Source organism: Branchiostoma belcheri, unplaced genomic scaffold, assembly GCF_001625305.1.
Source record: "Branchiostoma belcheri isolate BF01 breed outbred unplaced genomic scaffold, Haploidv18h27 scaffold13, whole genome shotgun sequence".
Lineage (NCBI taxonomy): Eukaryota > Metazoa > Chordata > Leptocardii > Amphioxiformes > Branchiostomatidae > Branchiostoma > Branchiostoma belcheri.
This window is the reverse complement of record NW_017802713.1, coordinates 1,287,248-1,308,447: the sequence shown is the minus strand read 5'-3', so window position 1 is coordinate 1,308,447 and position 21,200 is coordinate 1,287,248. Positions and strand designations below refer to the sequence as shown.

General features: G+C 41.4%; 3 protein-coding genes across 7 annotated transcripts in view; 2 read left to right on the top strand and 1 right to left on the bottom strand.

The window, feature by feature from the left end:
* The window catches only part of LOC109463948 (extensin-like), a 20,231-nt gene extending 18,266 nt beyond the window's left edge, over nt 1–1,965 (top strand). For all 5 annotated transcript variants that reach the window (XM_019760861.1, XM_019760858.1, XM_019760859.1 and 2 more), the window contains one exon: nt 1,077–1,965. The gene's annotated coding sequence lies outside the window, so the exon portion shown is untranslated. The remainder of the gene's footprint in view (nt 1–1,076) is intronic.
* A 297-nt stretch (nt 1,966–2,262) lies between these two features.
* LOC109463957 (very long-chain specific acyl-CoA dehydrogenase, mitochondrial-like) lies at nt 2,263–13,803 on the bottom strand. Its single transcript, XM_019760873.1, has 19 exons — nt 13,631–13,803; nt 12,783–12,849; nt 12,130–12,222; nt 11,832–11,904; nt 11,547–11,611; nt 10,740–10,874; nt 10,194–10,394; nt 9,889–9,956; nt 9,666–9,711; nt 9,431–9,513; nt 8,466–8,664; nt 7,968–8,072; nt 6,824–6,973; nt 6,166–6,267; nt 5,900–5,997; nt 5,087–5,232; nt 4,377–4,449; nt 3,872–3,947; nt 2,263–3,498 (listed from the first exon to the last, which is right to left on the bottom strand). The coding sequence occupies exons 1-19, from the start codon at nt 13,702–13,704 to the stop codon at nt 3,367–3,369; spliced, it is 1,986 nt and encodes a 661-aa protein (XP_019616432.1). The 5' UTR covers nt 13,705–13,803; the 3' UTR covers nt 2,263–3,366.
* A 1,589-nt stretch (nt 13,804–15,392) lies between these two features.
* The window catches only part of LOC109463891 (TSC22 domain family protein 1-like), a 52,430-nt gene continuing 46,622 nt past the window's right edge, over nt 15,393–21,200 (top strand). The window contains exons 1-2 of the mRNA XM_019760775.1: nt 15,393–15,545; nt 17,647–18,855. Coding sequence (XP_019616334.1) covers nt 18,347–18,855 — 509 coding nt within the window. The 5' untranslated portion in view covers nt 15,393–15,545; nt 17,647–18,346. The remainder of the gene's footprint in view (nt 15,546–17,646; nt 18,856–21,200) is intronic.

The following is a 21,200-nucleotide window of genomic DNA, read 5'->3' as shown; positions in this document are numbered from 1 at the left end:
GGTGAACCCATATTGCTTTTTCTGATGTTTCTTCTTCTCCTCCTCCTCCTCCTTCTCCTGCCATTTTTTAAATGGATTCAGCTTCTTCATTTTAGGGCCCAAGGTCCTGAAATTTGGTATGGAGGTACAGTGGGCAAATACCCCTAGGCATTTTTTAAATTATTGTGATACAGGCTTTTAGAATGGTTTTATTTGAGTTTTTTGGCTGTGTTATAGCAAATGTATTACTGTGTTAGTGTGCCTTGCTTACCACGTTTGGGCATAAGTCATCACAATGGAATGCAGGGCATCAACCAATAGGCATGCTAGCTTTCCTCTATACTTCTTGCTGATTGGCTGTTGGGATTTAACTTGATTAACACCCGCACAGAGCATTTCCACCTGCACAGAGCATTTCTTGCTGATTGGCTGTTGGGATTTAACTTGATTAACACCTGCACAGAGCATTTCCATACTGACAGTATGTCTGTATTCAAGTGTTTTGGTAGGTATTTCAAGCTTTCCTGCTCCAGCATTGGAATGCGGGGCATGGACGTTTTTTTTTTATTTAGAAAATCAACAGTTTGCATTATGCAATTAAAAATCCTAACCAATAAAGTAGGGAATAGCTATCCAACTGTTGTTTTAGTTGTATTTTACTTCATATTATAGTTATATCAATGTAAATCATTGTTTTCCCTTGTGTTTCTCATTCTTTCCCTGCCATGTCGTAAAATGTGGTGAACCCATCGCTGTATTTGCTCCAAAGCAAATATTGGCCTTTCTAGTTTTTGGTGTGTTTTTATTGTGTTTTCCCAATGCCAACCCAACAAATGCCCAATAATTGCCTGTCAAGTGAATTCTGCTTGGCCAATTTGATACTGTCTTTGCAGCCATCAAAAGGTCTGCTTGGAGATAATGATTTGGAACTTCAGTGAATGTCATCCATTCCCTGTAATTATGGTTATAATTATGTGATTATGGGGGTCTGGCCCATGGACTAGTTATGCAGTACAAGTTCTCTGTGATTTGTTTTCTTTTGCATAACATTTTGTCTTGTTTATCTCGTTACAATGTGTCTTTATTTCCATGTACAGGGCCGAGGGTGTTGAGAGTTAGTCAAGGGAGATGAACTGCCTGACCCACATTGGGTTTCCCGTTGCCACGGAAACAACCCGTTGCCATGGCAACAAACCTGTGCACAACATCGTGCGGTGCTACTAATCATGTCCTCCAGTTCACCTTGGGAAAAAAAACTACTATCGAGCAGAAGAACTCTCAAACCAGGCGCCCGTACCGTGGACCACACACACGGAGAGAGGCAAACACACGCTAAAGGCTTCCACAGAGCACAGTTCAAAAAAGTTTAGAACGACGTAGATGTAAAAAATGGAAGTGGAATGCGGAAAACAAGGGGTTACTCGTACTACTAGAACGTGAAGACTCGCGCGTTGAGCAAGGCTCTTCTAGACAATAGCAAAAATCATGTAGTGAATTTAGAGTGACGAAAGGGCACTACTATTAGTTCTCCAGCATTCCCCGGGATACGATCGAGGTTTTAGGCGAGTTCTGTCAGTAGCGCTATGCATTTTTACGACTTACTCACTCGTTCACACGAACATAAGTATTAGGCAACTATTTCTCAGAGAGGTCGGCAAGCAATACACTGTTGGAGCAGTATTAAGACCTTTTTTTAAGCTATGTTTTTTATTCTTAACAGAGAAGAGTTGTATTTAGAGTTCTTTGTTGCTATTTTTCTGAATATTTTGTCAGAGGAAACACTATGAAATGTGCAAGGACGTTTTATGGAATAATGATTTGATGAATTGGAAGTTTTTAAAGGCAATGAATTGAGCTGTAGTTTGATTATTAGTGGCAGACGGTTTTCTGTTCCTTGGGATGAGGTTTCGCCATATTTCGGAACAGTGAAATGAGAACTGTAGAAGGCAATGAACTTAAGGATTAAAATTGAACACGTTTCAATCACCTGTGTGTTCTTGTGATTGTGTCTCTTCCCTGACAAAAACATTTAGATATTGTCAGCTGAGCCTATTATTTATACAGAAGTTAGAAATACATGTATAAGTTAAGGCTAATGAAGACCAAATACTTCGCAATCATAAAACTTGCGCAGTCAGCACGTAACATGCTAAAAACTTTTATGCATACCTACACTGGTACCAGCTCAGTATTTCTAGCTGTATGGAACTCATGAAAGGTAAAATACCTCAAGTTTATTATTCCATCTCTAATAGATGATGAAATGACGAAATCACTTATTAATTAGTTTCCCCACATCAATCTTTTATGATTCTTTCATTCAGCTTTGGTTTCTTGATGCTATGAGGATAAAGCAAAACAGAAATAGTACAAACTTATCTAACCCACAGTTTGAAACAGCTCACTGCTCAGCATCATGTATTCATAAAACCATTCATATACAATCTCCTTTCTTATCTTGAAACTTCATCTGCGTTGGTAGAAGTCATTATTTTATACAAGTTTTAAGCTGTTATTTCAAACACTAGAAACTTGACTTGCAAAAATTTGGGTGAGTCCAACTTCTTGTGTTTAGAAGAATTACAGTTTAAACTTGTTTCATATTCTCCTTTCCTGCCTCTATATCCATAGACTGAACCTTCTGTCACATCTTTGATTTAGTCCTTCTCACAATCATTTCCAATACCTCCTCGCTAAAATAAAGAGTTTAAACTTAAAAGTGATGGCAACACCTGCATTGAAGTGGCATTGTTCTGTTGAACAAATCAATTCACAAACTATATATAATTCCATGCACAATATCACTGTATATACATGAAAGTCCTCCCTATACTAAAGTCCTTCCCATTTTCTAACATTACAGGATTGGTAGAGGTTGCTCTTTGTAAGACAATATTTGGTGAAAGACCTGAGTATGAATCTAACATCTAGTTTTAAGTACAGTACTGTGCATTTCCATGTCTTGAAGCCAGTTCCCAGCAAAATTTAAACCATTATTTGGTTTCAATAGGCACACATTTTTCTCTAAAAAATTCTACTAGAGGTCCTGTTGAAAATACATGTAAACACAGATTGTGCACTCTGACATTTATACAATCTCATCTTGGTACACAACTTCATCTGGCTGCACTAGTCAACTCAAGCTTCATATCTGTTCTGAATTCCAGCAGCAGACAATACAACCTATGTACAATTCTGTTTTTCATGTTTCTTATCTTCATCTTTGGACAACATACAAAGATGACAGATGAAACAAAACATACAGTATGGCTATGGCGTTGACACAGTTAAATATGATATCCAAAGAAAATTGTCACTTCCTACTTTCAACTACTTTCCCATTGGATAAGTTATGATCATGTGACCTAGCGGTGGCCTCCTATTGGTTTAGAAGCCGAGCGGATGGTCCTGTACCACCTGGTTTTTCTGCACTACCTCCTCAGCGATATCTCTCATCAGCTGGAAGTCAGCCTTGCCTGACGTGGCTGTAGCCAGGTTTGATGTTACTCTCTCTGAAGCCTGCAACACCAAGAATTATGCTTTTACTAGTTTTAGATCCACATTTCAACCTGCTACAAAGGACTTAGGGCTAAAACAAATACATGTACATGTACATATTTAAATTTGAAGGCTACAGTGGTCATTGAAAATTTTATCATTGTGTACCCTTTTATTGGAATGAAGTTCAGCATTTTACTACATGTATTTGAAGTTTAGCAAGACTCCTGACATCTGAAAAGTATGCAATCCACGCCTTCTTAAATTCCCCCATGTCTACCGCTAGCTCCTAGTCAGATTCTGAGACTTTCATGTTCACCCCACTTGCTGAGTCTAACCTTTTCTGGAAGATTTCAAAGTGAACGTTTAATAAAAATTAAAATACAAAATGTACCTCATTGCAGAAGACAGTGCAGATCATCTTCTCGTAGTCAGCTGACTTGTCTCCTCTCTGGATGGAGCGAGAAGCCCTGTAGGAGGAAAAGTTAATGTTTTATTCTTCTCATTACAAAGAAATACACTGCATATACATGTATATTGTTACAGGTATCACAAAACTGACCAACTTTCCAACTGGAAACAAGACATCAGAGAATTCACACTTCTGGGAAATATGCAATCCTCAGAATGTTTCCTGAATTCCCCCATGTCAACCTTAACCTATTCTCAAGTTCAGCCCCATTTCCTGTGTCTGACCTTTTGACCTGTCATTCCACCTGTCAATCTTCCCCCTGTTAACTCCTTCCTCTATCCAGGAAATAGACACACAAAACCCAACACAGAACCTACTCTGTCCAGACAAACAGAAACACAAACCCACAGCTCAGCCACCCAAAATACTTCCAAGTGACAAGACTTCAAGAAAAGGAGACAGGGAAGAAGTGTAACTATATGTTTACCTGGACAACACAGCCACCATGCCATAGATGTCAATAGCTGCATCAGCAATTCTCTTCAGTAGGAACTGTTGCACTGTGGAGGAAAGGTAAGGAATGCACGTGTGTATACAAAACTTGTAACAGACTATACAAGCAACCATACATGTATATGCAAAGCGAATCTTTTAGTCTTAATTTGCATTGCAGCATGTTTGACGTCCAACTTCTCCACTAACTCACACAACTTCACCGTCCAAATTCCTTGTTCAAAATCTTTTTACAGTAACAGTTTCTTTCCCAGTACGGCCAAGCTTTGGAATTCCCTCCCTGACAAGTGTTTCCCACCAACCTACAATCTACAGGCTTTCAAATCAAACGTTCACCGCCATCTCTTGACATACATGTAGCCATGTTTCTCTCATATTTCTAGTTCAATGCCGAGAAGTAGTCCCATAGGCCTTGCATTGAACTACTCCGTTAAAAACAACAAAAAGAAAAAAACTGAAGTGCCACTCATGAGGTATAAAAAAAGGAAGTTCCACTGCATCACCATAATAAGCCACAAGGTGGCCCAAAATCTTATCACATGGTTTGTATATAGATCAAATCTTCTAACTATGCATGATTTTACCAGCTTGATTTTATATCTTGCACTACTTTCTTATCACAGTTATCCATGGACATTAATACTGTATAAGCTGCTGGATTGAGACACAAATCAGCCAACTTACAGACGATTTTCTTGCCGTGTTTCACGAGCACGTCCTCCACAGTCCCCCCAAACTGGTCGATGGCCTTGGAGACCTGTGTGGCCTGGGAGGAGAGGGAAGGGTCCACGTACTGCTGCAGGGACGGGCCCGAGCTCAGACCCAGCTTTCTGTGTACAGAAAAAAGTCATCACTGAATGATTTCATCAAACTCAAAATTTTCATTCTGACTGACGGTCATGTTTCTGCAAGGATGTGTGTCGGAGAGTCTTGGTGAATTGGGCAGGATAAAAAGTTGTTAAGTCAAGGTGGCAAGGTGGTCTTGTGGTTTAATAGGGTTGCTGAATTCAAGGGTCAACGTACTGTTATAGGGACGGGCGGGAGCTCAGACCTATAGCTTCCTGTGTAGGGGAAAATGTTGCCACTTCATTTGCCTAGGACTACACTATGATCAAAAGCTAAATTTTCCTTCTGACTGACAGTTATTTTCTGTAAGAATATGTGTCAAAAAAGGGTAGGTCAGTCTTCTCAAAACAGGATGAAATGTAGTGTCAGGGTGGTCTTGTGGCTAGGATTGTTGATTTTGAATTTGGTGGTTTTGGGTTCAAATCCCGAGCAGTACAAGAAAGAAAGTTTAAGCTTTGATGATGTTACAGACCAACATACAATGTATCATAATATGTTCAATAAACCACACTATCTGGGTCCTATAAATCAGGGAAAAAATCCAGCTTGTTTTTGTGACAGAATGTCCCATGACAGTCGCTGGTATATTTCTCATTTTTTGTGGACTCTTCTACATAATAATAATAAACAATATAGAATGTTTTTCCCCACCTCTTGATACGTTTGCTTGCTGCTGCTGAGATGACTCCCATGTTGCTCAGAGGGCTCTTCAGGGCTCGCTGCAACTCCTGAAGATTCTTCCCAGCAAACTGGACAGACAGGATAATAAAGGTGTTTTCATTGGTGTTTCAAAGCTCGTCTGGTTTCATTCGTAAGTCTTGAATCTCTTTTGACAGCATTATATCTTCCTACAAAAATGCCAAATGCCATTAAATATGATAATTATTATACTTTTACTTTGGCCAAGTAAAGCTTACCTGGATACCCGTGAGGGCAACAAAAAGTCGCAGAATATCATTGGTTCCTTCGAAGATACGGAAGATTCGCAGGTCCCTCATTACCCGCTCCACTCCGCAGTCCTGGGGGGTGACAAAATGGAATAAAAGGAAAATTCAACAATCAAATCATGATGAACAGACCAGACGCCTACAGAGATAACATAGTCATGACTAAATGGGTGTCATTGGTCCTTTTCCATTACATCTTTTAAAAGATCACAAAGGACACAGAAAGACAGATATGTGATACAGAAGTGTATTGTTTGAGCCTTTTGTTTATTCTCAAATTTGCTGGTGGTTTTTCATTGAAGTCATGATGGAAGAGGTCAAGGTCAGACAAAGTACAAAAATATGATACAGGTTACATAATCCAAGTCCTAACAAATCCAGAAACATTAAGTCGCAACACATTCAAGTAAATCCATAGACATATGTCGTGCACTAATACCTACCGTTGATTCTACAATTGCAAACTAACACTACTTATAGCACTAAATACTACAACCAGTACTGCTACTATTCAAGATTCAAAAACTGGATACTACTATGGTATTACAAAAGCAGATATGACAAAATGAATGTTAGCATATGGTCCAAGTCCATTCATTTGGGTCATTTCAGTTATTGACCAACTCACCCTCATGTACCCCATCCCTCCCAGGATCTGTATGGCCTCGTCTGTGGCGAACCAGGCAGCCTCTGACCCGTAGATCTTACTGATGGCAGCCTCGATCTGGAAGTCCTTCGACCCCTGGTCCATGTTAGCGGAGATCATGTAAGCCATGGACTGGGGGGGGGGGAGAGTTAGAACATTAAAAAAGAAATCAAAGATTTTTGTTTAGGAAGTATGCAATCCTTGTACAAGTGGGGTCGTGTGGCGTAGCGGCAGAGTACTCGACTCGGAATCAAGGGGTCCTTGGATCAAGTCCTGACATGCCACCGATCTTGTGCCCTTGGGAAAGGCACTTTACACGACTTTCCTCACTTTGCACTAAGTATTGTATTGTCCCCTGTGTTGGTGGTGGCATTAATATAAGTTGAAAAAAACTTGAGTGTGCTGTCACCACGTCTTGTGATTAGATGTTGGGATATTAAAAAAATTTTTTTTAATCCTTGCACAAAGAAATTGTTACTCAAGCTTTAAGCAACTGGACAGATTTTGAAAACTGTCAGACGTTTCAAGTAGCATCCACTACTTTTCGTTAGTCACTGACGAAAAGTATGGGTGCTACTTGAGTTGAAACTTCTGATAGTTTCCAAAATCTGTCCAGTTGCTTGAGTAACAATTTCGCTGTGTATCTCACTACCTGGATGTCTAACGTTCATCGACTTATGCAATCCTTGGCTTCCTGAATTCCCCCATGTTCACCACTAAATCCTGCTGGCGTCCTGCGAGATTCTGACACCTTTACGTTCACCCCATTGCCTGTGTCTGACATTTTGACCTGCCATTTAACTGTAGCCTCTACCAGTGGAGTTGGTTCACACTAAGAGAACGATTTGACACTCCCACAAACTGTTCTCTTCATGCAGATCAACTCCCATGGCACATTTGTCTACTTGGCCAATTCCTATTCTTTCCAGCTGCTTCCCAAAGCCTGGAAGAAGCTAATTTAGCATGTCAATCTTCCCACTCCAACACATGTGCTGTCAACCACAGGTAGACAAGATAGACTGACAGTTACAGTTAAAAATGACAAGGCGGAAGGGTTGGGAGTCGATGTTTGGGCGTCTCAGCGAGGGACTTATGTTGTAACGTTACTGCATTGCAGTCCACCCACCTCTGTTACATACTGCACCATGGCCATCCTGGCTAACTTCTCCTGGATGGCGCCAAAGTTGTGAATCTTCTCTCCAAACTGTGTACGTGCTGCTGCGTGATCAGACTAGAGGGAATAGAGGGGAAAATGTTTAAGGTGTTATAAGGTCCGCACTTGGGATACCAAGGATCAGTCGAACACATCAGATCTCGATGCTGATGCTGTATTATGCTGATGCTGTATTTCCAGCAGCTTATCACAAGGGCCAAACGTAACTGCTTCAAGGCACTCTCCTGACCCTGACTGGGCCCTACCATTAGCTACTAGTGTGAGGGAGGAATGGGATTGTCCCACTTCAACCTAACCTAACCAAACCTCACCTAGCCCAACCTATATAACTAAACACAAGGTATGTCACATGAAAGACAGCTTTGTAGATGACCATTGATATTGGACTTCAAAAATCAAAGTTAACATTGTCAAGTAAAATTACAGTATATATAGTAAGTATACACTTACAGCCTTCTTGATAACCCCCTTCATAGTCCCAGACAGCGCGGCCGCCATGCCGAACCTGCCGTTGTTGAGGATGTGCATGGCGATCTTAAACCCACCGCCGACCTCCCCCAGAACGTTCTCCAGAGGAACCTTCACATCCTCAAAGTAAACCTCCGCCGTGTTGGAGGCCTTGATACCCATCTTCTTCTCTGGAGGTCCACTGGGGAGGTAGAGAAATTTCATCATTCAGATTAGTGCTGCATACCGGTTCACTGGACTTGGATCCGGACTTGGAAGAATGTTTAGGTTCAAGTCCAAAAAAACCTATAAGTCAAGACCCAAGTCCGGACTTACATTGTATTACCATAAAAGACCATTTCACATACCCCTTTTCTTTCCAAACCACCTAAAACCTTCTGTAGATTGCAAAATCTTTGCTGCAAAATGAAGAAAACATTGCCATCGGGCATTGTCAAGTACCAGCCTCCATGTTAGTTATGTGGCCAAAGTTTCACCCAGACAACATTGCAAGGTTGCCAATATGCAATTTGTATATGCCATGGGTTTAACTCTGGACTTACAAGTCCGGGACTGAACCTGAACCTCTGGACTTGAATCCAGACCTGAACCTAATTGTGGGTTTAGGTATGCAGCACTAATTCAGATGCAGCATTTGTTATGTACCTTGTGTTACATATGCTAACATATTGTTTAGTAAAGATGCCCGAATAAAAAAAAAGCAGTAGCTATTAAATAACCTATCAGATAGCCAAATTAGTCAATGTAATCTTTGTTTATCGAACTATAAGTTTCTGTCAATAGTTCTACAAATGCCTCTATTAATTAAGTTTGTGAGAAGACTATACATAAATTAAAAGAAGACTAATTGGCAAAGTACAATGATTCTCTTTGATGGCAAAACAGTTAGGTAAGTTAAAAGCGTTACAATGTAATGGCAACTGTTTGGTATCAGATTTCTTCCTTACTTTGTGACACCTCCAAACGACCTTTCCACAATGAACGCTGTGACCTTGTCCTTGGTGCCACCCTTCCCATCAGGCACTGGGGTCTGCAAATACAACAACATGGTTGCCAGTCATGAATTTAAAATTCAAAATGTTCCTTACAAGAATACTGTATCTTCTTTTGTCATTTTCACACTTTTTTCTTTCAGCAGGCCTAGCAAAAGACAATGGAAGTGATTGTGAAACCAATTTTTACCTGTGCAAAAACTGTGAAGATCTCAGCTAGCCCACCATTGCTGATCCTGGGTGATAAAAGAAACAGAAACAAACATGAATACATGTATGTTAAATTTGCTGATGAAGGTAAGACATCTACGCACTGCAAGTCAGATCTGTTCACTAAAAATTCCTTACGTAGATAAAACAACGAGCTATAATACTTTTGTGAAGTCCTTAATGTACATGTACATTTAACTCACCAGATCTTGCCTCCATTCAAAATAAAATGCTTTCCGTCATCACTCAACACTGCTCTTGTCTTGATAGACTGAAAAAGAAGATACAAAATAATAAAGCATTGGGGAGTGAGAAAATAGGTATAAAGTACATTTCCCAAGGACACAGCAGTGAGGCCTGCCAGGAATTCAAACCCAGAACCTTCAGATTCTAAGTCAACAGCTTTAGCAACAAGACCACCTTGCCACCTCTGTAACAGTCTATTGTCTCTCTTGGCTTGGCTTCGTACAACTTACGAAATCAGTAAAAATGTGAAGCCCAGACTTACGCTGGCATCTGACCCGCTGGCTGGCTCGGTTAAACAGAAAGCGGCGACCGTCTCTCCCGTAGCCAGCTTGGGCAGGTACTTGGCCTTTTGCTCAGCGTTCCCGGCGATGAGGATTCCCTTAAACCCGATGGACTGATGCGCTCCAAGTGTGATCCCCACACCCAGGTCATACTCTCCTACTATCTCCACTAGACGGGCATACTGGGGATACAGACAGGACAAAATTTCTTTAATAATATTATGATATACTGAACCTTTATGTCATACCTGGGCCGCGATTACGTTCGATACGGGTGTTCCAGCCTGTGTGATAACTAGTGGTATGGCCCAGGGGTTCTCAACGCGTATGGCCCGGGGCTTCCAAATGTTCCATAGAATAATTCAAACGCGTTTCGCCCCCCTCCGCGTGCACTGCTTTTGAAAATTTGAATACAGTAGGCAGTACGTGTCAATATTATGAAGGTTGCCTTATTCAGAATATTTTCAGTTTTGCTGCACTGAAATCGCACTGAATGTCTTTCAGATGAAATGGTAGGTTATTCCTACCTGTGTGTTAGATAGGCCAAGGCCCCCTAGGTCCTGTGGCACCTGCAGACCAAAGGCCCCCATCTCCTTCAGCCCCTGCATAGTCGGGTCATCCACCTTCTCTATCATGTCATTCTTGGAAGCATCGTTTTGTTCCTGAACACGGAGAAGAGGAAAAGGTGAACAGAAGTGCTTCTAATAATAATATAAGCAATAATCCCAGCAATTTGGCTAAACAGAAGGGAAGAGGTGTAACAATTTTTGGGAGCAAATTTGAGAAATCAGAGGTTTATTATGCAAAGTTGTCAAACTGTAAGTTACAGAGATTACTTTTTTCATACATTGTACATACATACACACTACACATTCTCTCTACATACACATTCTCTCTACATACACACTACACATTCTCTCTACATACACATTCTCTCTACATACACACTACACATTCTCTCTACATACACATTCTCTCTACATACACACTACACATTCTCTCTACATACACACTACACATTCTCTCTACATACACACTACACATTCTCTCTACATACACACTACACATTCTTTCTACATACACATTCTCTCTACATACACACTACACATTCTCTCTACATACACATTCTCTCTACATACACACTACACATTCTCTCTACATACACACTACACATTCTCTCTACATACACACTACACCTTCTCTCTATGGTTCTCTCATTACATCCACTGGTTCTTAATCATATCTAATTTTGTTAGAGCTGGTGTGTTACGCCGAAGGGCGATTATACCGGCTATACAGATACAGAGATCTTGTAATACTGCATATGTATTTACCTCAAAGAACTTGTCGACAGGGTCGACCAACATCTGTAGAAATTCTTTCTGCTCTTCATTCAGCACTGTAGAACAGATAATTAGAATAGTGTACAGTACTGCAGCTGGCTGTTTTGTGTAATAACAAAATCAATAAGCAAAATATATGATATAGATGTACATGTATAATTTATGATTGTATGTATGTATGGGTCAGTAGCAAGGTCTAATGCAGTCCAACGAAGTTGAATCATATTTTCCACAATCTTCAGTTCAGTTCATCCTAATCAGGTGACACAATCTTACCTTCAGGAAAAGGGAAGACCTGTTCTGGTGCCACCTGCCCCATGAACATGCCAAACCCAAATGACTTCGTCCCCTGAAAAAGGCAAGAAAGTACATGTGTACAACATGCATACAAGGTTTTCGTCGTTTCAAAGTTAACCTTCAGCGTGGTAAGGTTTGCCAAAGGTAAGCCGTTTGGGACTAAATCTGCAAAATTGGTTATAGAGTTAGGCAGAAGGGAAAAGGTTGATTCAATCTAAATGATTGAGTAACAAGTCAAGGAGTTTTACACATGTATGTCGTTGTAGCTGTAACCTACCGCAGCTGGGGCAGCTTCCACCTCAGCTTCCACCTTCTCCTGGACAACCTTTGGTTCTGTAGGCTTTTCTGGCTCAGGTTCAACATCTTTTACCTGGAAAAGTCACAGAATAAAGTTACAAACAAGACTGGCAATGAAAACATACACTGCCATGGCGACGGTGGTTGTTGTTAGGGTTATTGTTTGCATGGCACTACCATCATTTCGTGATTTTGAGGAAGACTTGGTTCTGTTAAGTCTAGACAGATACAGTGCACTCCTCCCCTGAGTGTATAGTGAATGAGCCCCAGGGTCACAGAAAGTAGGGCCATCCGGGGCAGACAGGTCTTCCCAATGGTTTCCAGGAATGTGGGCATAGATGTGGCTCAGAGAAATGCCTGTGGACATTCCATGCTTGTGGACAAAATGCCTGTACAATTCCTAGAATTCTTGCAAACTGCACACAATACTGTACCTTTAGGCTCTCCCCTGAGGTGTCGCCAAAAAGTCCTCACACTCAATGGACAAAACATTCTGTACATGAGCATATAGCATGCTACATTGTGCTTTTAATCAATAGAGCTAGAAAAAATTGTACCAGGGTAATACAAGTCAGTTTTAAAGGTGTTATGAGTTACAATCATGAAGTAATTTTACAGGAAAGAAATGGACACCTGTGTCTTTGCTGCAGTGGAGGCATAGTGTTGCTGGTTCAGCCGTACCACACTGGCTAGTGATGGCCTGGAGAGAGACACAGTTCTGTGTTATAAATGTAATGTCTTGTTTTAAAATCATCTCTTGACATATTTTTTTAAGGGTTATAATCTAATCTTAAAGTTGTGTTTGGGTCTTTGAGTTAAACACTTTGAAAGTGTCAACTGCAATGCATTATGCACATGATACACATATGCAAATTTGAGTAACATTTTGATTAAAAGTTGAAGGGAATCACACACATTAATGGGTACACTTAATATAACCATGGAGGTAAAAAAAGAGAACACTCTTTTTTTACCTCCATGATATAACTCAGAATCCTTAATCCCCCCCCCCTTCGGCATTGTGCTGGGGTGTCAGCTTGAACAATTTCAAGGGCTTTTTAAGGGCGTATTTCGGTGTTCTCTATGGTTACATAATTTAGCTCTAGGAATATTGCGTTACATGTAAATATTTTCCCACCCCACCCGACTACTAGATCTACAAAATTAAATACGCACCTGTAACGTTATACTTTAGTACTAGTAACTACGCAATCATTCAGTAGCTAACGTTATCTCAGATAACGTTATATGTGCAACACACACAGTTCTACGATCCAGACGATAAAGAGAGCGAAGTCCGTAGTCTAAAGTCCGAAAACGTGCACAGAAACACGGCGTTATGTTTGAACACTTGGGCTGGCTTTAATTTGCAACCGGGCCCTATGAGATCTTTACTTTAGTTCCTAAATCGCAGCCAAGGACGTTGCCTTCTTTCGAAGAAAAGGAAGAAAGATACAGCCACAAGAATGATGTTTCCGTACCTGACCCCTTCCTTGAGGCTGTACACGGCGACTGAACGCTGTAAGAGCGCTAGTTTCAGGGCAGATCGCAGCATTTTGATGGATAATCTTCACTGTTTGGTCGTCCTCCCTGACCTACACACAGGTTATTACGTCACTTCGTAAGGCAAAGGTTACAAAACGTCACAATTGGTAACGTCATATCCGCTTTGAGAAATGACTTCCGGCATGTGTGACCGCGCCCGTCGTGACGTCATGTAATATCCAAGCAGATGTTTGGAGGGAAGATCGTACCGTTTTCTAGCAATCAAACGGGAAAGACGATCTTTTCCCTCTGAGGTATCTGTTTGAGAGAAATGGCTTCTTCTTTTTTGAACCCCACGAAATTTTCCTGAATGTTCTTAGGACGAGATAAATTTCTAGGCAGAATAATATTTATACATGGTTATAGTATATGAGATGCGCGCGCGCGCGCGCGTGTGTGTGCGTGCGATCAACCATAAGTAATACATGCATGACAATATGAGTACTTCTCAATACAAATCGCCACAAATACTTGAATACCTTTGTGTACTAGTATCATTTTTGCCTAACTTCCGAAGACCTGCAGTGATTACACGTCACCGCATGAGGTCGTTGCTGCAACAAGGCATTGCGCAACTACTACGCAATGCCCTTGGTGCGTTCGTAAATGGTTTGGAATAACGTTACCTGTTTAAATTTAAAACTTTTGGTCCAACACAAAAAAGCTCTAGGTGAAAGAATTTTTTGTTGGACCAAAAATTTTAACTTTAAACATGTAACTACCAACACAGATGAACTTTCATGATAGAATAACGTTAGTTCTTCACATCAGAAATCACAGAAACTAAACACGTTTTGATTTTTCAGACTTCCTCTGGAGTCTGTCGGTTCGTATGTTTCTAAAAAGTGGTGAAAGTTCATATCTGCGTTTACTTGTAGCAATTTTCTGTAGTTGCCTCCCCTTGACTCACTGTAGCACTGTAGCCCGCTAATACTAGTATTCAAACGCAAACAGAAATACAAAGCCTTTGACACGGAATACGCCTACAACCGCTCAGAGTAGAATGGAGCAAAAAATCGCCTTGGCCAGACAGCATAATTTTCAAATTTCATTTATGTTTGAAGGTAGCTCCTCTAGGTTCTTTACTTTATTGACATTTTAATAGCTGTTACAAGTGGTACTTTTTTAATGAGCCCATCTCCCCAAGGAGGGTGCCTATCATATTAAAAAGACACGCTGCAAGAGTTAATTGTTTGTTTATGCTAGCAATATGAGAGCACTTGTAATCAATTACATGTAATTACTGAAAGCAGGCGGCGAAGCGTAACGCTTTTCTTGTAAACAGGTGTAATACATTGCTAGAGCCAAAATAGCTGCGTAGCTGATGTTCAGGTTCAGTATATCTTTTGCAATAAAGATTTGTGCAGTTAAGAAGAAATATAACAATATTTGAAAGTCCTTTCTTCATTTCGTTGGTTTCTGAAGTAATGAAAAAAAAATCGGGCGAAAAGTCCGCTTCACAGAAAATAAACATTTTATCAACCCAAGTTATTGTGTGGCATGTTAGCCCCACATTTTAGTTTCCTAGGCACTCAAGCAACCAGATTAAGTCCTTTTTATAAGTATGAGAAAATTGTGAAAGTGAATCGTGAATAGGAACCGTACAAGTTTAAGCGGAGGGGGATTTTTAAAAATACAATCGGAGCAAAATTTAGAAGATGACAGGTTCGCGGAAATCCCCCCGCATAGCCCAGGATTTCCCACTACGCTTTGCGCGCCACATGTTCGCCATTTTGTTTTCAAGAACAACTGTCTACGTCTTTGGGCGAGTTTTTCAGCAGGAAATTCAACCTTGTTCTGGTCAGAATTTCAACTGGAAAGGATTGTAGGCCAACATGATGTGGTATACAGGTAAGGTAAAGTCCCTTTCTTCACAGAAGACGATATTTTGGTGTTGAAAACGGCAATTTCGCTGGCCACTTCTGGCTTTTGAAAGGTACGAAGGGGTCCTGGGTTGTGCAGTATCACTCACTCGGGCTCGTGCCGTGTAACCAGGCAGATTTCGCCCGATATTTCAGTTGCCCTTCGAGGTTCTGTCCGCCTTTCGTCACCCTGTACGTGGATGGTGTATTCTCTAAAGATGTGTGTTGTTCGGGAGTGTTGATTTGGTACAGTAGGCCACGTAGACGGTCTGGAAACAGGAGACAGGCGGGCGGTACGGCCTGCATGTCGGGGGCGGCCGATTGAATGAAAACAGCGAGTGCAGTCCTGTATCTGCGAGTTTCCTGGCCGTTCTACCTCTCAATTTTCCACCACAAATTTGCCCCCTTGTCAATTCTCAATTACATCGGCGCTCTTCTACATATGGCGCCCCGATTTATTTAAAAAGTTGGCTGTTTTAGAGTGTTGAAAGTGGCGAACAAGCGACAGGCATACGTAGCACGACCCCTCCGAAAATGAATGAAAACGTTTCAGCCCTGGTTTGTGTGTGTTTTGTTGGGGACAACTACGTTCTTACTGTGCTGCAGGCATTGTTTATCTGCTGATCTAAACCAGGCTACGGTATGGCCTAATTACGTCTTTCTCTGTTATAAGTATGCAAACGAAAGGCCGTTTTTTTTTGCCGTTGGATTGCTTGTTGTAAGAGTACAAAACTATTTACTTTTTGTTTGTAATTGTAACAAAACAAAACAACAAAGGTAACGAACGTTACATACCCAGCGTGACTCACTTTTCCTACCACATGTGTAAAATGGCTACGTGTGAATCATATACGATTTTATAGGATATGATTGTCATATCATAAGCCAGCATATGGCCTTTTGTAGTGTTGACTTCTAAATGTAGTGTAGTACACTCCTTTTGTAAGAAGATGATTATGTATATAAGTATGGTGAGTGTGAATGATTGGGGTTTGTTTAGCAGGCGGGTACTGTTTGTGCTGTACTATGTGTCCGTCAAGCTTTGTATGATGAGCTTAGCTAACTTTTCAAGGTGTGAACTACCAACGCACGTCATTCTTTGCCGGAACTTTGGCAAACATTCCCCAAACGGGATACTTGAACCAAAACAAACTAATTATTCCAAAGGGAATGGGTGATCCGCACCTGTTTTGACAAAGAAGTAAGAAAAAGTTGCGGGGAAGTTCTGTGTTGAGTTTCGTCAAAGATCTTAGATGAAACCTTGTTCCTGCTGACGTACGTTGTATCCAGTGTAAATTTGGTGAGTAAACTTTGCCCACAACAGAGAGCAGAGTAACTCAAATACTAGAACTAGTATGTAATTAATGATTATTAATGACTAGAAATTTCTTGTCCAAACTAGCAATAGCAGACAGACAAACGCTGCATGTATTACTGAAGTATTATAATATAACGTGTGGTTAGAATCAATGTAGCAGCAGTTGTTTCGAATAGACCTTTTGTTGGCTGTTAACTTCCAGCAAAAACTGTAGTTTTCAGGTACAAAACAAAACCTCTAAACTTTAAGCATAAGTTTGGCAGAGTTCAAGACATTTTCTCTGTATAGAAAATTTATTTCAACTATTTGAAATTGTGCATTAATGTAGTTACCTGCAAGTATAACTCAATGAAAATGACATGTACATAATACGTACGTATACTTGAGTTATACACGCAACAATATGTACTACGTATTGTTGCGTGTGTCGAGACCATTTACGGTTTATCTGTATGATCTGTATCTGTGTATAGCCGGTATAACTGCCCACAGCATAACACACCAGGCTTATGGTGTGTGTAACATGTCTTCATCACTGAGTTGTACAGGACGTCTTGAAAACAAAATACGGAGAGGGGGGGATACTCCCTTTAATGTTATGAACTTGTTTTTGGTAGACAGACACTGCTGACGTAATAAATTGTTTCAATTCAGACAGGACATAGTGAAGATTGCTTGGAGTCAAAAGTGACAACGTGATAAGCATAAACATCCGCCGCCTTACCCCGTTTATGTGAGTGAACAGCAAACCTAACCCCATTCTGTCCCTCAGTCGCAGGTCCCGAGCGGTGACCCTGTAGAGGAGCTATGAGTGACCCGTCCTCCAGTCCGAGCACTCCCGGCCGTCACTCCAACATGGCGCACAAGTTTTCCAAGAAGCTCCCGAGCGTGGAGAGAGACTCGGAACCCAGCCCCACCCCCGCGGCCGCTCAGGATATACCTGAAAACGCCGCCAACATGGCGAACAGTCAGGCTGCCTCCACCGCCAAGAAGAAGAGTTGTTTTCAGATCACCAGCGTGAAGGGTCCCGGGAGCGAGGGGGAGTCCCTCGCGGACGGGTACGAGAGCGCGGACGAACTGGACGACACGTCGCGTACGGAAGACCTTTCGTCGGACATGTTGGATTCGTCCATGAAGACGTCGGATATGGAGGTAGACGGAGCGTCGTCCGGGTCAGAAGATACGCTGAACCAGTCAGATACTGAGAGCCAGACTGGGTCGGTCTATACCAATGGAGTGTCCCGTTTTAGGGTCGTCAAAATAGAACCAAGCGTGCCCACGAAACGGGGCAGGTGGGTTTGTACAGATTTCACGGACCAACAGTTGAATAAGGAAAACGTTGGGATCAAGGCAGACTTTTCCGACCTGAGAGTCAACGAGGATAAGGAGGGGGTGGCTCGGGAAGCTCCAGTGCGGCTAGTTCGGTACATTACATCCCCGGACAGGATCCTAACGCTGAAAACCCCATCGGGATGCCCTTGGAGAGCGTAATATCACAGGGGGGTATGATAGGGGGCCAGGGGATGTCTCAAGTCCAGCCGAACGTGTCCCAAATCCAACCCCCCATCCCCCAAGGACAGCCAAACGTTTCCACCCAACAGCCACAGTCGGTCGCCCCCAAGGGGAAGCCTGAGTTCACCAGCCAAAATAGCATTGAGGGTTTCTCTAAGGACGTCGCCGCCAGTCTTCAGCCAATTCCAAACTCGGCCAACCTTTCCACGGCCAGGACACTACCAGGGTCGTCACAGAGTGCTGCTATGGACACCGGGAAAGTCTACAATTACCAGGACAGATGGAACTACAGTGTAGCCGCCGGACAGGCAGACTTGTCCGCGAGCAACCCGGCCGCCATGTTATTGGCCGCGGCGATAGGGTCACCCAGATTAGAGAACCCGCTGGATCCCGGAGAGTTTCCCATTGGTCAGATGTCAACAGCGATACAGGCGGGGTCGGAAGGGGCGACAGATAACAGCGAAGAAGGGTGAGTACATTTTGTCTTACAATTCAACTCAGAGTGTGTTACACATGAAATTTTACATATAAGGTCAGTTACCTATTTGTTACACCTGTAGTGAGTGCTACTCATAAGAACTTTGACTTTGTGTCTTGCAACTTTATTCCAAACCTACAAGATCATATAGTTAAATTATTAGTTTAACTTTTCTGTAAGTATTATATATTATGTACAAGTAGTAAGAATTAGTGACATTTCAAAGCATTTTCCTGGTGTGAATTTAAAGGCTATTTTTAGAAACAGTATTTGTACAAAGGCTGATATCTGTCATGTTTTCCAAATCAATATCAAACTTTGTTCCCGGCAGTGATTGCATCACTTGTATTAAACCCTCTTTTAGTCTTTGTATCCTGTTTGGTACATATGTGTTCTTGTAGGATGCCATTTTGGGAACTACAGTCACATGTGCTTGGCTCCCTTAGCAGCTAAAAGGCTTTGACAAGTTTTGTTAGTCTCTGTTGCTAGACTTGGAGGAATTACAAACCCCAGACATTACACAGCTCTAAGCTCAGTTGTCGGTAACAGGGTACGTACTTACATGCAAACAGTGCTATATTTGTCTGACTGAGCTCCAAGCCTATATCCCACATGTAATATTTGCTGAACAATAGTTATCCAATTAGCTTGGGGGACCCTCTGTCTCAGATTTCCTGATCAGCAAAAAAGGCTTGCCAAATGTGGAAGTCTGGATAGTCATCATGACATCATAGTTCTAGCAGTGACAGCTGTTAGGGACATACCATGTTGTGTCAGTGTGAGGGGTGTGGATTTGGAGTTTTATGTCATACCTGGGCCACGATTACGTTTAATACGGGTGTTCCAGATCGTGTAATAACTAGCGGTACGGCCCGGGTTCTTAACGCGTACTGCCCGGGCTTAGAAATGTTCCACAGAACGGTTCGAACTGCGTTTCGCCCTAACCGCGTGCACCGCTTTCAAAAATTGGAATACAAAATTCGGACATTGGAATTGATGTTGTTGCATTTTTTGGGTTTAGGGACACCAAACTTTTGCTAATTTCGCATTGAAAGGCATGTTTTCTTGGGTGGGTATGATACGGTAGATGACATAAATTCTGCATTGGTGATACACATTCTACAAGACTGTACACATGGATCACATTGTTTCCTTGCAGCTCGACTGCTTTCAAAATACGAGTGCACTCTAACAGTTGTCTGGCCTACATTGAAGTGGCCCAACACAGGTGCTATAAAGCCAGATAAATTACTCCACTTGTTTGGTTTTTAGCACAAAGCAAGACAATAAAGTCACGTTGACTTTAGATTATCGTGATAGAAGTTTTTAGAAGGTCAAGGCAGTGATTAATATGCAAGATGTTTAAAAGCCTGTAATGATATAACCTACATTTGTATATAAATACATAGACTCTTATAGTTAAGTCAGCATTAAACATGCTAAAGCTACATATGTTAATATTTTGTCACAGTACAAACTTTGTGTAACCAAGCACCCAGGAGAAAGGTTCGTTTTGTCCCCTTCGTATCAAAAAAACGTTATCATCCTAAGATTGATATAAGCACAGCCCCTTGCCGCTCGTACTGCTACAAGATGAAAGGCCAACTGACACTGAGTACTGCAAAAGGCGGCATATATGAAACAAGGGTAAATATTGGCTAGTGGGTGAATGATTGGCCGGGCTTTAGTGGACATTATCGGGGCTTGGCGGATGTGTGAGAACTTCCCCCGTCTCACAGCTGCTCGAGTCAGGTCGTTCAGGGAATCAGTGACAGGTTACGTGAACTATGGCACGACTATATATATGTCAGTCAGTCTTTTCGTTAGACTATGACTTGCGCAAAACCAACAAACACATATTCAGGAAATGAGACAATTACATGCTGTAGTATTATTACTAACAGATGAATACAAAAGAAGTAGTAAATTAGTATGTGACAAATTGAAATGGACAGTTAGTTGCAGTTACTAATTAAGACAAGTTTAACTATACATATACATTTTTGTATAAAACTAATACTAATAGAGCTTTTCTATAGACAATTAGCTACGTTACCTTTTCTTTTACGTGTATTATTTAGCTTTGATATATTACTCTCTGTTCATGTATAAGCTATGAATGTGAAATGGAAGTTGTTATCACGCTTTTATTGCTCGTAATATTCACAATTACACACACCATTTAACCCTGAGCACACTTCACGTATTAAAGTCTAGGAAGCTATTATATATTATATCATAACATAAACGATTGATCACAGCCAAAGCTAATTCCGTGTACTACTCACACATATGCTGTAACCAAGTGTAACCTTGGCTTCTAGATCAAGTAACCA

Coding starts and splice junctions, on each gene's coding strand:
- LOC109463957 (XM_019760873.1), bottom strand. CDS start 13,704: ATGCTGCGATCTGCCCTGAAACTAGCGCTCTTACAGCGTTCAGTCGCC. Junction 9,514..9,665: donor TCTTCACAGTTTTTGCACAG/GTAAAAATTGGT, acceptor TTGTATTTGCAG/ACCCCAGTGCCTGATGGGAA. Junction 6,268..6,823: donor GAGGGATGGGGTACATGAGG/GTGAGTTGGTCA, acceptor GTCACCCCCCAG/GACTGCGGAGTGGAGCGGGT.